Raw genomic sequence first — 14,640 nt, 5'->3', positions numbered from 1 at the left:
GCCTGCAAGCCTTGGAGCCACTCCAGCTTCAGCAATGTCAGGAAGGGGTTAGTTGTGTAACACAATGTCCTATTTAGTTTGCTCATCACACACACATGGATGCAAACACATATGTAGCCCATGATGTTCCTGTGCCATCATAACATGCTTCTACCAGGCAATGTTTGTTCATTCCCAAAGACAGAGATGTGCAAATTTTTGAAAATGAGGAGCGAGCTCTCAACTCATCTGAATTTAGAGCGCTTAGTAAAACTTTCCACGCCAGCAGCCACTGCAGCTACGTTATGTCTCAGTAAAACCAAGTCAAAACATCGACATGCACTCCTGCAGTGTTGTAGCATCGTATTCCTGTTTCTTTATTTTAGCATGAGCTCTTTGCTGATGTTTGCTGTCTGCTCTCAGACTCAGGGCAAATTCCCCCCCTTTATCATGTAGTCAGTCAGTGTTAAGATATATATATACATATATATACACAGCCATATTGTGTGCTGCCCTGTTACTACCTGCTCAATTAAAAGCTCAATTAAAAACAGAATATGTGGACAAACAGACAATAATGTCAACATTTAATTAGTGGATGAACAAATCAGAACACAGGTGTTGAAGCACGCTGCTGTTTTATTGGTCCGTCTTCAGAAGGAGTGAGATGACACACAAATTCCACAACACATCACCATCCCGTTGAGGAGATAAAATATAGATGGACTCTACTGCGCTAGAACAACTTTAATGGGCTGCACTGAGAATAACTAAATCTCTGACCCTGCTAGCTGGGCTACTTCCCATCTGCAGGAGCAACAGTGCCATCCTGTGGCATTTATTCTGAACTGCAACTTCCTCTGCAACTTTCAGTTTGTTCACCAGTTCAACGTAAACAACTTAGCAACAACTCAAAAGCCAGCTTGAACATACATAGCTTTGTAAATTAAGGAAACATACAAATGTTTTGCCTGTAAATTTGGCAAAGACAACACATAATGAGAATTCAACAAAGGCCTCAATGGTTTCTGAGGATTAGCTTACATTTTTTTGGACCTGAGCCCAGGTATTATTATGTTTTCATCTGTTTGTTTGTGTGTTAGCAGGATAAGGTAAAAACTACTCAACCACTTTCTGGAGCGGCACGGCATAATCTATGACTCATTGAATTTTGATGCTGATCTGGGGGCGGATCCAGGAATATGATTTCACTTTCTTTAAAATCGGCGGATAGGAGGATTTTCCAATTTTTTCACTTGATTACTCAGTAAATAGTGTACAGCGAATAAAAGATGCAGTCTCAGCTCGGATATTCGCCTTCTATGAAAAGTAATGGATGGAGGGCAAAAGTGTAAAAGCGCTTTGAGTGGTCATCAAGACTAGACAAGCTCTATATAAATAAAGGCCATTTAAAATTTACACTGGAAGCCCCAAATAATTGGCTGTTGCTTTCAGAGGCTAATTTATCATCAGATGATAGCTGACGGGCTCGGAGATTGATTTCTCATTAAATAGTTCATAGATATTGATGATAGATAATTTAAGCATGTTTCGGGAACTGATTTGTATGAGTTTGTGAATAAAAATCTGGATCTAGTTCATCTAAATGTGGTTTCATTAAGAGACTGTTGGGCCCTGGTGGAGGTATGCACTCTACTGAGTGTCATTCTGGTTAAATTCCTTTAGGGCTGTTCTTTTATTAATATATTTTCAGATTTTGGGTAGAACAGAAACCAGCCTGTAGCATGTACCATCAGTGTTGGCTACGAAGACTGGGGTTTGAAGCAGTCCCAGCCAGGTTTTGGTTTATATGTGCGCTCAGGCAAAATAAAGTCTTTCATTCTGTCCGGTAATGGCAAGGCATTGACTCTGTCTTCCAGTGGCCAGGGCTGCAGGTGGGTCCGTATGAATGCCCTGCAGAGGCAGCGCAAAGCAGGGGGGCTGGTGTCATGCTCTGCCACCCTCCTCTGCAGGTCCACCAGAGCCGGAGCATAAGGGTGAGGGTCCTGACCAGGTGCAGGAAGCTCCGAGCTGAAAGGCAGCATTGGGACATTTACCCTCGCTAAGTCGAGCAACACCTCGGCCTGCTCCACGAGCTCGGACGCGTGACTTTGATCAGAGCATTGCTGCAGGGCTTCCTGGAGCCGCCCGAAAAGGAGGCTCTCGCCTGACCAACAGGAATCGCCATGATAGGTGCACTTCAAAGCAGCTCCTCTCTGCATCAAGAGCACAGCCAGGGGGAAGAAATGGTCAAAGTGCTCCAGGCTTGTCTGTGTCAGGGAGGGATCACCATCCTCATTCATGCAGCAGCTGGGGTCCACACCATGAGTCAGCAAAAGCTGTGTGGTTTTCAGGCAGAATTTACCGATCTCTGCAGCGTCCTCCGCGCTGGCGTCCAAAGCCTCTTTAATCAGAAACACCAACAAGGATTCGACTGCTTCCCCGTGTGCAGTGACAGCCTTCGCGTCAGCACCTGTAGTGAAGAAAGCATCAGAATAATCATCAGATCAAATCTAAAACTGTTGGCTACTGTTGAGTGCACAACAGAGAACACGTGTCTCAGATAGTGCAAGTTACCTCAGCCAAGGAGGTTCAGTTTTCACCCCTGTTAATTTCTGTGTTAAAGTTGATAACAAAAAGGTGCTTTCAGTATTTACTGTAGGGTTAGGGTAACCCTAACCCATTGTTTGGATAATAATAACAATCACGAGAAAAAATTTTAATTTAACTTTGGAAAAATGTATTGGGTAAGAAAGACAGCCATAGTTAACCAGGGTTGAATAAAAATAAATAAAATTCAGTTTAAGATTTTCTGGTCCTTGTTTCTTCTGTACCTAAAACGCACCGAACCGTGATTATTGTTTAACGTGACACCCCTAATTTCTGGTGTATGTGCATATTTTAGACTTATACATGTGGAAATGTATATAACATGTTTCTGAATGTAGGGATTTTAACTGTGACCAAACTTGGACAATAAGTCAAAGTGAGGATGGAGTGTGTTTCACTGTCACTACCTCTCTCAAGAAGAAGCTGGATACTCTCTGTGTTGTTCACTGTGAGTCCATCGCTGCTCGCCATGGCATGGAGCAGAGGGGTTTTTCCTTTGGGGTCGAGACAAAGACAGTTAGGAAGGAAGGAGTGAATGAATAATTGTTATGGAATTAAGTGGAGCCCTAAAGAAGTGGATCTTTGGAGTCAGATACCAATATTAGGGAGAAAAACAATCTTAATACATATATATATATATATATAAATATAATAGATCTTGTCATCAAACCCTTCTGACAAAGAAATGTAATTGAGGCCTGATATTTAACAATTGTATAATAATCCTTATCATAAATAAATTGAAGGGAAAGCACAAAAACAAATACATAAAACTTTAAAATGCTGAAAATAAATATGTATCTTCTGCATTTTTTATAGTGTGAAATAAAGTTTTCTATATCAGTAATTTTTCGGGTTCTATAATTAAGATTTAAATTCACCATTTTTATCGCTTGCATTCACATCGGCACCCAAGTCGAGCAGAGCGAGCAGACATGGTAGTCTCTCCGACTCCTCACTGGCCAGATCCAATGGACTGCTCTCATGGATCTAACAATTAACACACAGGATAGAGGTTTTACAAATGAAAAATAAATTATAAAAATTTTAATCAGACAGGGTCCAGTGAAAAGAAGACATAACAGAGATGTGTTGATTCCAGTTAAGGCAGCGTCCTCACCCTGTCCCTCTTCTCAATGTCTGCTCCATGCCCGACCAGCAGCTTCACCATATTTGGCCTGTTCCGTAAAACTGCTACATGTAGAGGATTGTAGTACGACACCGGGTCTGAAGAATAGAAGAAAAAAAGGTTTACATTATTCAAACTGGGTCTTGATCAGTGGGAGGAAATATTAATTAGACAGATGAGAGATTCATGACAATGCTCTGGTGGTCACCACGTTTGAACAGGGATGCACCTGTATCTGACTGTGGTCTCCCTGCAGCCCATGAATGGATTACATGTGTCTATAATCATCTACTGACACATTCTCTTGTGTGTGTATATATATATATATATATATACACACACACATATACCATATATATATATACGGTAAGCACCCACATTATTGAGTATCACCTAACATGTCCAGTAACCACCACTCCAGTTTGGATCTAAATGTGTATTCTCTTGCTTTGGCACAGAGCCTGTCTAATAACTGACATGAGCTGAAATATTCTTAAATGTTAAGATACAGAATACCCTACTCTTGAAGAAGGACACACCCACTTGAGCATTTTGTACACAATGTAGGAGCCTTTGTTAGTTTAGCTTTCTGAAAAGAGACACAACTTTATAATATTTCTTGCAATGCTCCTGAGGTTTGTCATCTCCAAGAGGTTCACACCACTTAATATTTTTATCAAAACTATTATTAACAAACTGCAAAGTGACACATTCTTTCGCAGACAGGTATCAATCAGATTATTTTGCTAGTGTCCGCAAAATCTGTCTGACACATGAAACTATGGTTACAATATTTACAAATGTATTCAACTACTGTGTTTACTGCACACTCGAATCATTACTGACCTTCAAAGTTTAGATAAGCTCCGTAGCGCAGCAGGATTTCAGCTGCATAACCCAGTCCCCGCTCTGCCACTCTATACAGAGCGTAGCTGATGCCTTCCATAAACACTTCTGACTGGGACTCTCTCTCCAGAAGCTCCACCAGAGAACTACGCCGACCGGACTCGTCCTCAGGACTTCTGACTCTGTATAGAGCAGCAGAAAGAGACACTGTTACAGTCAAAGTGTGAGTTAGAGCACACAAAGAGTACTTCAAACCTCAGCTCTGCTAAACGTAGCAAGAAGAAACTGGGCTCTGGTAAAAATTTAAATGATGAGATATTCACTTCAAACACTTATAATACCTAATAATATGCAACATGCTGCATGCGACTCTTTTTTGCCATTGGCTAGTATACAAATATTCCGATTTCTTAGGTAGGGGTAAATTTATACTGCAATAATACTACGTTAAAACTCACTTGGATATACATCACAGTTTACAAGTAGTAACTTTGTCCTTGGCAAGAATGAAATAAAAACTTTGAGAACATCAGTAAAAATAGAAGATAAACATCGATCAACATTATTCCAGTCTTCACCTGTCCTCCTCCCCATCACCTCCACCTCCGTCTCCATCACCTCCTTCCTCCAGTCCAACAACACGCATCACAGCATCTACCAGCGGCTGGTACTCGTAGATGATCCTTCTGAAGCCGTGCAGGAAAGGCATGGCTCCTCCGCTCCTCACAACACCGTCAGTCCGTCAGGGAATCAGCTGCTGAGCCACAGAGGAGCACGTGCGTTGGGTTACGGTTCAGGGACAGAGGTAGAACCTCTCTGAACCTTATCTGATCCACAGAGCTCGGCTGACACAGGAAAACACGCGAGGATAACAAGCTAATATAAACACGGTGTCGCTTTAAGGGATATTACATTATGACATTATATATGTATATAATATAAATATAAACCGGTGTTCTGCTCGTACGACGACTTGTTAATTCACCGCTGTATTTACGCTCTTAGAAAGAAGTTGTGTTGTTAGCTTGCAGGTAAACGTTGAGCGTCACAGACAACACTAGCATTGTTGGCTCAGTTTACTCCATCTACCATCTAACTTAATAAATTAACCACTAATTTAAATTAGTTGAATGAATGAAGTTTGCAGGAACACATACTCACGTCTGACGTTTTCCTTCTAAACAGGAAGCTACCACTGCGCCTACATCAGTCCGTCAGTGTTTTCATTCCCCCTTAAAACGCAATGATGACAAAGTGTCCGCTTTACGCTCACTTCTTTATAATATTAAAATCAGATATTTATAATGTTGATATTTTACACAAAAAAATACACTATAGGAAGGATAAAACCCATCCAAAGACTCGAAAGGTGAATATGATCAGTTTTGAAATTATATATTAAAGAACAAGTGAAAAGTTTAACAATATGTCTTTTGGTTAAACTTCCAAGACTAAATGTTTATCAAGTTATTTGTGATTTATAATGAATAATGAATAATTTTATCAGCTCCTAACTATAGCTGTAAAGAGTGCAGTCCCGGAGTGTTTCCACCGCACACACCGACATGTTCTTACAAAATGTTGACATTAAATATTCAACAGCATCTGGGAGATGATCCATCATTTCATCTTTAACATTTAAAAACTTTAAAACAAACTCTAGCACTTACATTTTATATATTAAATTTAAACATAAATCCCAATTGTAAACTGTGAGTATACACCAAACATAGTTTTGGGGTATATTTAAAATATGCTGAATGACTTTAGATTTCTAATTACACACATCAAAACTGTATCTTTTAGGTTCTGTCATGTATTCTCCAAACCCCTTACTCATTATGTCTACTTCTTCCAGCAAACATATCATTGATCAGCAGTAATTAGACATTTCTCATTTGATGTTGTCACTAAAACAAATGTGACAACATAATTTTGCCACCAACTCATACAGTTGAAACACAGGATTCAAACAACTTCCGTTCTGTCCATATGGCATTTCTTTTTCTTGTGACAACTCCTCCATTATGCTGTGAGCATCTGGCTGCAAACACTCGCCTTTGTCCTGTTTAGCAAACAAACCCCTGCCGTGTCTGGGTTTGGTGACAGATGGCTCGCTTTCAAAAGCAGCTGAGGACTCCTCCCTCACAAAAGATGTCATTTTCAACACAACTGTCTGGTTTAGAAATGCTGCTTATGATGGTTACAGTGAATTTCAATGTGTTAACGGCTGCAGGATTTATTTTCAGGAATGTTTAGGGGACTAATATTTATGGGAGGTAATTTGGTGCAGGTCCCCCCCCAAAATTCTGGATCTAGTGAATTTCAATGTGGTTCAATAAGGGGACTGTTTGGGCTTTATGGGGTTTGCAGTATATTGAGTGCCATATGAGTTTGAGTGCAAAGAAAAAAGCAGATAAACGAAAGCTGATAAAAGACTGTGCTGTACCTATACCATACACTTTTCAGGTTTAAAACTAGAGATTCTGTGGAGTAGAATGGAATAAAATGAATGATTAAATAAATTACATAGAATGACTTTATCATTTGAATGATTGCAGTTGTCTGTGTGTTATGTTGATAAAGTGCAGTTTGCTGTGTGATAACTGACCAAAATATGACTGATTCAAACTCTGTCTTTAGGTGGCAGCAGAGTAGCACAAGCAAACAGACCACACAGTCTGGAATCAATATCAGCACACAGTTCTCATTATACAGCACATGCACAAGTGCACAGTTTTACCAAATGCTTGAAAACATGTGTATAGGCCATAATGTAAACGTAGGCAAACAAACAAATAGCATTGAGTGTATTTGGCACACTGAGAGCTCAGCTTCTTCTCTGGAGTGGAACACACGGTTTGATTCATTTCAATTTTGCCACTTTCAAGACAAACATTATTTTCACATCCAATCAATAAAGCGCTGTTCCTTGAACGGATGGCAGCTTGCACAGAATCCCACTAATCTTGCTGAAGTCTCTTTGCTATTATCTAACTGCACTCACTACAGTGTGTTTTCCAACTGTGTGCTCATGAATAATCTACTCTCTTGTTTAAAAAAACGCTGGTGATGAGTTCTTAAATCTGTGTGCACACACCTGCTGGGGCTTCCCCAGTGAAGTAGACAATCTCTCCTCTCACTCTGGGGTTAATTTGTACCTTTAGCACCATGTGGTGACAGCAGACTTTTTCTTGTCAGGCAACAGTAACCGCAGGTGGCACGATACATCCAGTCTTTGGCCCTGAACAAAAAGAGGGTGTTTCAGCTGCAGCCCCCCCCCCACACAGACACACCTCCAAGGACCCAGGCTCAGCATTAATGCAGGTTTTAGAGGAAGTTTGCGGACCTCACAATGGCACCGTGAACCTCAGTGTCATCCACAAAGCAAGGCATTGTTAGCAAAGTGCCTGCGGTCATCAAAATGTGAGGTTTGAAAGTGATTTTGAAAAATCCTCTCAGCTCCTATTATTTGTACCATCCCCGAGGAAAAGGACAATCTAATATGACTTAAACCACTGAGCTTGTTGGGTTTTTTCTTTTTTTGCTTCAGTCCTCTGTTGAGCTTAAAATTCAACCCCATTAACAAAGAACGACCTCACAAAGTCACAAACATTTCACATCGATCTACCGTCATGTAACCTCTCTCTTTGCTGTGCGCCACGCAGCACCTCACTGGGATTACAGGTTATCGGAGAGCAATGGCAGGAGTTTAAAACAAGGCTTGATCAAAAACATCACTCTTTGTGCTGTTTGTCTTTTTTCCCTGCCGTCTATTTTCGTCTTGGATTGGAGGAGGGTGGTGAAAAAGGAGAACAGCGGGGAGATAACAGCCCTTCCATTCCTATAGCCCGTACCAGTAAATTGGCTCTTTATTAAATTTAGGCCTCATCTATCAATACAAAGAACGGTATCGGAATTACTTTGTTGGCCACAAATCGTTGGCAATAGATTGAGGCTCCCTGGAAACAAGGCCATCATTTATCTGGTTCACATTTCCTCCTGAGGTGAAAGGAAGCAAGACACAATAAGACTTTTATTGGCTCTGCGGGTGATAGATGTGACCCCCTCTGAACCTCTGATTACCAGATTACCACAAGTAAAGTAAGAATCTATTAAACATTTAGACCTGTTCGTCCCCTTTGGATTTTCTCAATTTTTTATCAAATGATGCTGCCAGGGGAGCTGAGGCTCAGGAGTCGGCCAACACAAGGGAGATTTACTTTGCTACAAAGTATTCTGGGGTACACAAAGCTGTGTAATTTGCCCCAGGAGGGTGATGCATAAAGGAGAAGTTAATTACCATGGCCACATCTTTTAAGATGTAATAAAACAGAGCACACGCGCGGCTCGTGAAGAAGCTGCACGCTGCGGTGAAAGGTGATGGAATACCGAAGGTGAAGGTGGAGGCAGTGAAATGATAATAGAGTGGCGGGGCATTGTGGTTTGGTTTCCCTTCAGTTCCAAACCGAGAGCTAGAATTATCGGACCCGCAAGTCAGGGCCTAATATCCTTTTGTGCTGGCGGCATATTGCCGAGTGAAGATTGCGGATGAAAATAATCAGGTCTTTTAAAGGTCAGGGGAAGTTAAGCACACCCAAAGTAGACCATGACACATTCGAGCTGATAAGAAATAACTGTCTGAGTAAGGAAGAATGAGAAGAGTTCACCTTGTCCCATGTATGCTATCATGATTGCTCTACTGTCACTCAAATACAGTGACACACGTTCATTTAACCTAATCACAATATGAAATTTGCAGTGAGGCAAGCATAATAATGCACCGAACTAATAGTGTGGACTTTGTATTCTTTAGGTACTTCATCAAGATAATATGTAAAAAAATAAGTTAATTAGTGAGATAATGGGAGTTAAACAATTTCATTTTTGTCCTCCTTTGGGCAGCACAAACAACTGTAAACACTGATATATCATCAGGTTTGAAGTTGATAGGAAGTTGCCAACAAATAGTAAATATTTGTCTACTTACACATCAAGCAGATACGGAGGAACATTCCACTCTTTACCACTTTCGTGAGAAGATAGGCATCACTGAATGTGCAAAACGTAAAACCTGAAGGTGGACGCATGGGCCACATCAGGAAGAGACTGTGTCCTCTCAGGCAAGAACAGAACTCTGAGGCTGCAGGAGACACATACTCACCAAAACGTCTGGAGGAACGTGTCCAGGTGATGGATCTGAATTTCTGCTCAGGCTGTAGATGATAGCCTCTAAATGTGGCATCAACAGCAGGAATCCTTGGAGCGAGCCTGCCTTGTGTCAAAGCTGGTGGGGGTGATGGTGTAATGGTGTGGGGAAGGCTTTCCTACCACACTTTGTGTCCCTTAATATGAATCAACCACTGTTTGTATGCCAAGGAAATATCTGAGAATTGTTGTCCATCCCTTATTAAAACAGTTCCTTTCATGAGTACCTCCAAAATGATGCATGTGATCTTAAATTAAACTCAAACTGGTTTCATAAACATGACAATGTGATCAGTGAACTTCGGAGTGCTACTTCCTCCCCAGTCACCCGCTCTGAATCCAATATCACACCTTTGGAAAGTGGTAGAATGGGAGATTGGATGACACATCTGTAGAAATTATGTGTCGGAATCACATTTCAAGAATGAAAAAAAAAAATCTCTATACATATATAATTACATACACATGCATATAAAATTTTCTTGTGCGGGCCATAGGAATGGATGGGCTGGAAACATGCTGCTAAACTGGACGAGTTGTCAGGAATCCTGCTGCTGGATGAAGTTATGAATAACGCTGAGTAAGGATCTGACAGACACTGATGCTCAGACAGGATCTGAGGCTGGAACCATCTTGAGAAGGAGAATCTGAGGAGATTGAACCAGACAAAGTGGAAAACACTGGAACATGATACTGAAATAACATGAAAAACATCAGGCAACGTGATCAATGCAGAGTTTGATCAGATTGGAAATCCTGACTTTGCAAATCATGCATGGCTCTTCGACTTTATCCTCATCATCATCATCATGACTGTGACATATGGGGTCAATTCTTTATTATGGCTCATGAAGGCTGTTATGGATATTTAAATGGCCCTTGATGTGATAAAGTCATGTGATTGATTGTAAAGCAGCATCTTGACTCTTTGGGCAGATAGTGAGTTTTATCGAACAAAGCCAAGGCTAACAGTTGAGCTAAGCTAACTGGCTGCTACTTAGCTTTATCTACGAAAATATATGAGAGTTGCTTTAATTCAGTAATTAGCCAGAAAGGTCCAGTGTGTAAGATTTAGGTGTAAGGGGTCTATTAGCAGAAATAATCTCAGTGGTGATTTCACGGGTTTGTAATAATCTAAACTGTTCTATTTGTTATTTTCTTTACCCCAATGGGCACTTTATATTTAAATACTTTATATTTACATGAGGAGTGGATCCTCTCTACGGAGTCCAACATATTTTTTACAGTAGCCCAGACTGGACAAACATAACTAAACATATTTTGAGTTTTTAAGACAACTGAAGGCTACCACAGGTTCACTTTCATGTTTTGACGGGGAGGGTGAGGTTTAGGGTATTCAGCTCCAACATGAAACTCCACCACTAGATATCACTGAATTCTACAATATTTCTCCCAATATCTAATCATTCGTCTGGCATCAGTTATAAACACATGCAAAAATCATCCTTTATTTCTCAGTCTATTTGCAAAGTTATCAAAGTGTTGACATCAGGCACTGAGGCTGATGTCAGTCGAGTTTGGGCAGCAAAATAAAGGACAAATCCTCTGGGACTGTAGTGACTTGCAGTACTGGAGGCCACAGGAAGGTCACTCGTTGCCTTCCCTCTGGGCATCAGTCTTGAAAACAGACTGACGGCCCCAGTGAGGCTGATAAGTAAATACAGTTTTAATGGGGCTGTGAATGACTGGTGGTAATCTGTGCAGGCTGGGAGTGGGCAAGGCACAGAGGGCGACGGGGCACTCTGCAGCGCTTATTATTAATGCTATCATAGATCAGATAGGCCAGGGGACGAGAATGAAAGGTGGTGATGAATTTGGGGCCTCCTGTCAACCACTGGACTGGAGGACAAGCTACTGAGGCTGGTTAAGGTCATGGATGAAGGATACCACCCCAAAGAAGACACAGGGGGACGAGTCATTATGAATAATATAAAGGAAAGGATGGTATTTGTCCCAGGGAAGTGACTGAAGGTTACCGGGTGACAATGGGGAACTTCAGAAACACAGCCTCTGGTGTGTTTCCACTTTCACGTCCTATTCTTAATATCTGAATGTCCCACAAAAGCTATTATATTCCCACAGTTGGTGTCAGTGTTAGTATTCTTTACAGAAACTCTGCGTCCTTACAGGAAATTAAATTTTCGATCATTCCCGACATAAAATGGGGCCATAGGTGTGTGAGTGTGGAAATGCAGAGTGCTGTATGTGCGTGTGTCTGGCATTTGAGTCTTTGCTCTTATTTTCAAGTCATGAAAGCTTCCAGATCTTTTTCAGAACTTCAAAGACTCGAGACCTTTCTGCAGACATGAAAGTTCCAACGCCTGTCCTCGGAGAGGTCTGCACATCTATAAACGTCACGTCTGTCAAGACACAATCGCTTTTTTTTTTTTGGCCTCCCCTTCAAACTGTGCCTATAGGATCGCTCGCTGAACCTGTTTTTAAAATCTTTCCAAATCTAACGTGTCCCATCTCAGTTGGAAGATGGATGGTGTGTGAGTGTTTAACAGCAGCCGACTTCTTCACCTGGGAAATGGACTTTCCATATGCAGCACTCAGAGGAGGTCGAGCCGCCTCTTTAATGACTCCCAGCCACAGACGGTGAAACCTAAGCCACTCTGGCTCTGTCTGGTGCTCGCTCTGATTTCCAGCAGCTGAATGGACCTCAGTGTAGCGTGAGCTTCAGGGGATTTGACTGAGTGTCAGGCTCTAGAATGAGCGACTTTTGGACGGTGACCAGCCTTTTCCTTCTTGTGAGCGATGTTCCAGCCTTCCATTAAACCCCACGGAAGTGACTGCTCTACACTCTCTCTCTCTCTCTCTCTCTCTCTCTCTCTCTCCCCCCCCCCCCCCCCCCCCCCCCCCCAGAATCTAATGCTTTTTGCAGCTGTACAAGAGTGAATTTGTTTCCAGGATCAAATTGCGCTAGTTGAGGGGGTGGTGGTGGGGGTGGTTGGGGGGCGTAAAAGCTTGGCTCCTTAAGGAGAAAATGGAATTTGAAGTCAGAGAGAAAAGATGCCTTGAAATTAAGGCAGAGGCAATGGAAGGAGCTATGATTTAGTGGTCAAAAGGATTTTAGACTCGCAATTACCTTTGCAAACATCTTCACAACAACTAGCTAGAGTGAAGTGACATCGGGACACTTTATCTGTGTGAATGAAAGGTCTCAGGGTGATTTTCTTGTACTTTTCCAGAGCTTTTTATGTCTCCGCTCCGACGACATCCGTTGACAGAGGCATCTTACATCTTCAGGTTGTCTCTCAGTCATCACGATATCTTATATATTATTTGGCACAAACGTTCATTTGCCCTGATCAGATTTGAAAGGTTAAAGGTCCAGATCACTTTAACTTCATGTCATCCTCTTCTCATGAACCAGGAACTCCTGACTCAACACTCACTTGGACTTGGAAATATCTTCAAGTTGTATGAACCACAGAGTTTCTAGGTTGTTTCTAGGTGTATTCGATGCCGTTTTCATCAGGAATTACATTAATTACGTTTGAAAACAGTGTGACTCTTGTTCTCAATCAAAAAGCAAAGCCAACTAATGTGAGGTCCTAACAGTTCACCGATCGCAGCACGGGCAGACGAGCAGAAACAAATCCTCAGGAAGAGAATGATTAGATGTCGGGTATTTGGTTCTAATGGAACTTTCTCTATCGTTCCTCCACACTAACATGTAGTGTGCACAGGGAGAAAAACTAGATCTGCTGCCTGGCTCATGGTTTATTCAAATCCCAGATTACTGTAATAAAGAATATACCATTTTAACTTTCTGTATATCGCCATGTAAGGGATAGAGTAGGGTGGACCTTGCTTACACCTATCACATCTTTCATATAGTCGGTAGAGTTGAGTCATATAAGAGAAGGCTGCTGTAAACATATTTAAGAAAAAATGTATTCATGCTGGTATAGACCTCATGTCCCGATGACATTATATTGAATATAAAGATGTGTTAAAAATACACAGATTGACTGACTCACTATAGAACTAGTCTTTTGATGCATCAAGGACACTGTTCCTACGACACAGACATGACTCAACACGCTGTAGAGTTGATGACATGACAGAGTCCATAAATACTGGAGTCTTTTTTTTGTTATTTACTTGAATTACAGATTTCTAATTGTATCTCTATAGTGACAGATGTGTTGCCTCCGGATCTCCTCCGCCACACCTGAGCTGCCCAAAGCGTCTCTTTTTTAGTTCCGCTCTCCTACCACACGGGGTCGCCAGTGCCCACCAAGTGGTGCATTCATGTACATCAACTGATGTCCGGGAGCAAGTTTTACTGTCATTCTTTTCATGCACAGGAGGGTGACGGTGTCGAGAGAGAAACACATTCAGAAGAAATGTGAAGATATGACTTTTGGCAACAAAAAAAAAGGCGATGCGGCTCTTCCATTTGAGAAATTGGAGGAAATGAGTTTCGGTTTAATGTGAATTTATTTAGATCAAAGTGATGTTTGTTTAATGTTTATGCTCATCCTGAGCTCCCTCTGCGGTGCACGGTGCGCTCCCGGTGCGCCACGCTCCCCCCCGCAGTGTGCCAGAGCTATAGTTACAGGCTCGCTCCTTCTCTGCCGCTCGACGCGCATTGGACGGACTCACTCTGCACCAGCTCCAATGAACCTGTAGCCTACTGCTTGTCCACGTAACCACAAGTCAGATGAAGGTTTGATATCGGACTTTTCTTTAGCAGCATATTAGACCCTGGTGCCAAAGTCCTGATCGGAGGAGGTGGAGGAACCTTTGGCTCCGGGAGCAGAGCTCTGTGCGCTGCGCTCTGCCTCTGCCGGAGTTGCGCTCTGTCGGAACTTCACCATACCTTAAGGTCGCCTGGG

At 41.9% G+C, this 14,640-nt stretch overlaps 1 protein-coding gene across 6 annotated transcripts; it reads right to left on the bottom strand.

Annotated features, from left to right (window-relative positions):
- Positions 1-600: 600 nt before the first annotated feature.
- Positions 601-5,784, bottom strand: asb6 (ankyrin repeat and SOCS box containing 6). 6 transcript variants are annotated; one of them, XM_053420718.1, is made up of 7 exons: positions 5,722-5,784; positions 5,143-5,318; positions 4,565-4,746; positions 3,710-3,816; positions 3,471-3,579; positions 2,997-3,083; positions 601-2,452 (listed from the first exon to the last, which is right to left on the bottom strand). In XM_053420718.1, the coding sequence occupies exons 2-7, from the start codon at positions 5,271-5,273 to the stop codon at positions 1,743-1,745; spliced, it is 1,326 nt and encodes a 441-aa protein (XP_053276693.1). In that variant the 5' UTR covers positions 5,274-5,318; positions 5,722-5,784; the 3' UTR covers positions 601-1,742. The 6 variants fall into 6 exon arrangements, with proteins under 6 accessions (XP_053276693.1, XP_053276692.1, XP_053276694.1 ...); XM_053420717.1 differs by having other exon boundaries at positions 5,143-5,321; positions 5,722-5,774; XM_053420719.1 differs by having other exon boundaries at positions 5,726-5,774.
- Positions 5,785-14,640: the final 8,856 nt, after the last annotated feature.

The sequence above is a fragment of the Pleuronectes platessa genome, chromosome 4 (genome assembly GCF_947347685.1).
Source record: "Pleuronectes platessa chromosome 4, fPlePla1.1, whole genome shotgun sequence".
In the NCBI taxonomy this organism is placed as follows: Eukaryota; Metazoa; Chordata; class Actinopteri; order Pleuronectiformes; family Pleuronectidae; genus Pleuronectes; species Pleuronectes platessa.
This window is presented reverse-complemented; position numbering and strand designations above follow the sequence as displayed.

What these genes read in the sequence shown, in the direction of transcription:
- asb6 (XM_053420718.1), bottom strand. Translation starts at nt 5,273, where the DNA reads ATGCCTTTCCTGCACGGCTTCAGAAGGATCATCTACGAGTACCAGCCG. An exon ending in AGCTTATCTAAACTTTGAAG is followed by an intron (nt 3,817 to 4,564) that starts GTCAGTAATGAT and finishes TCTATTCTTCAG; the next exon opens with ACCCGGTGTCGTACTACAAT. An exon ending in CCAGCTTCTTCTTGAGAGAG is followed by an intron (nt 2,453 to 2,996) that starts GTAGTGACAGTG and finishes TCTTCACTACAG; the next exon opens with GTGCTGACGCGAAGGCTGTC.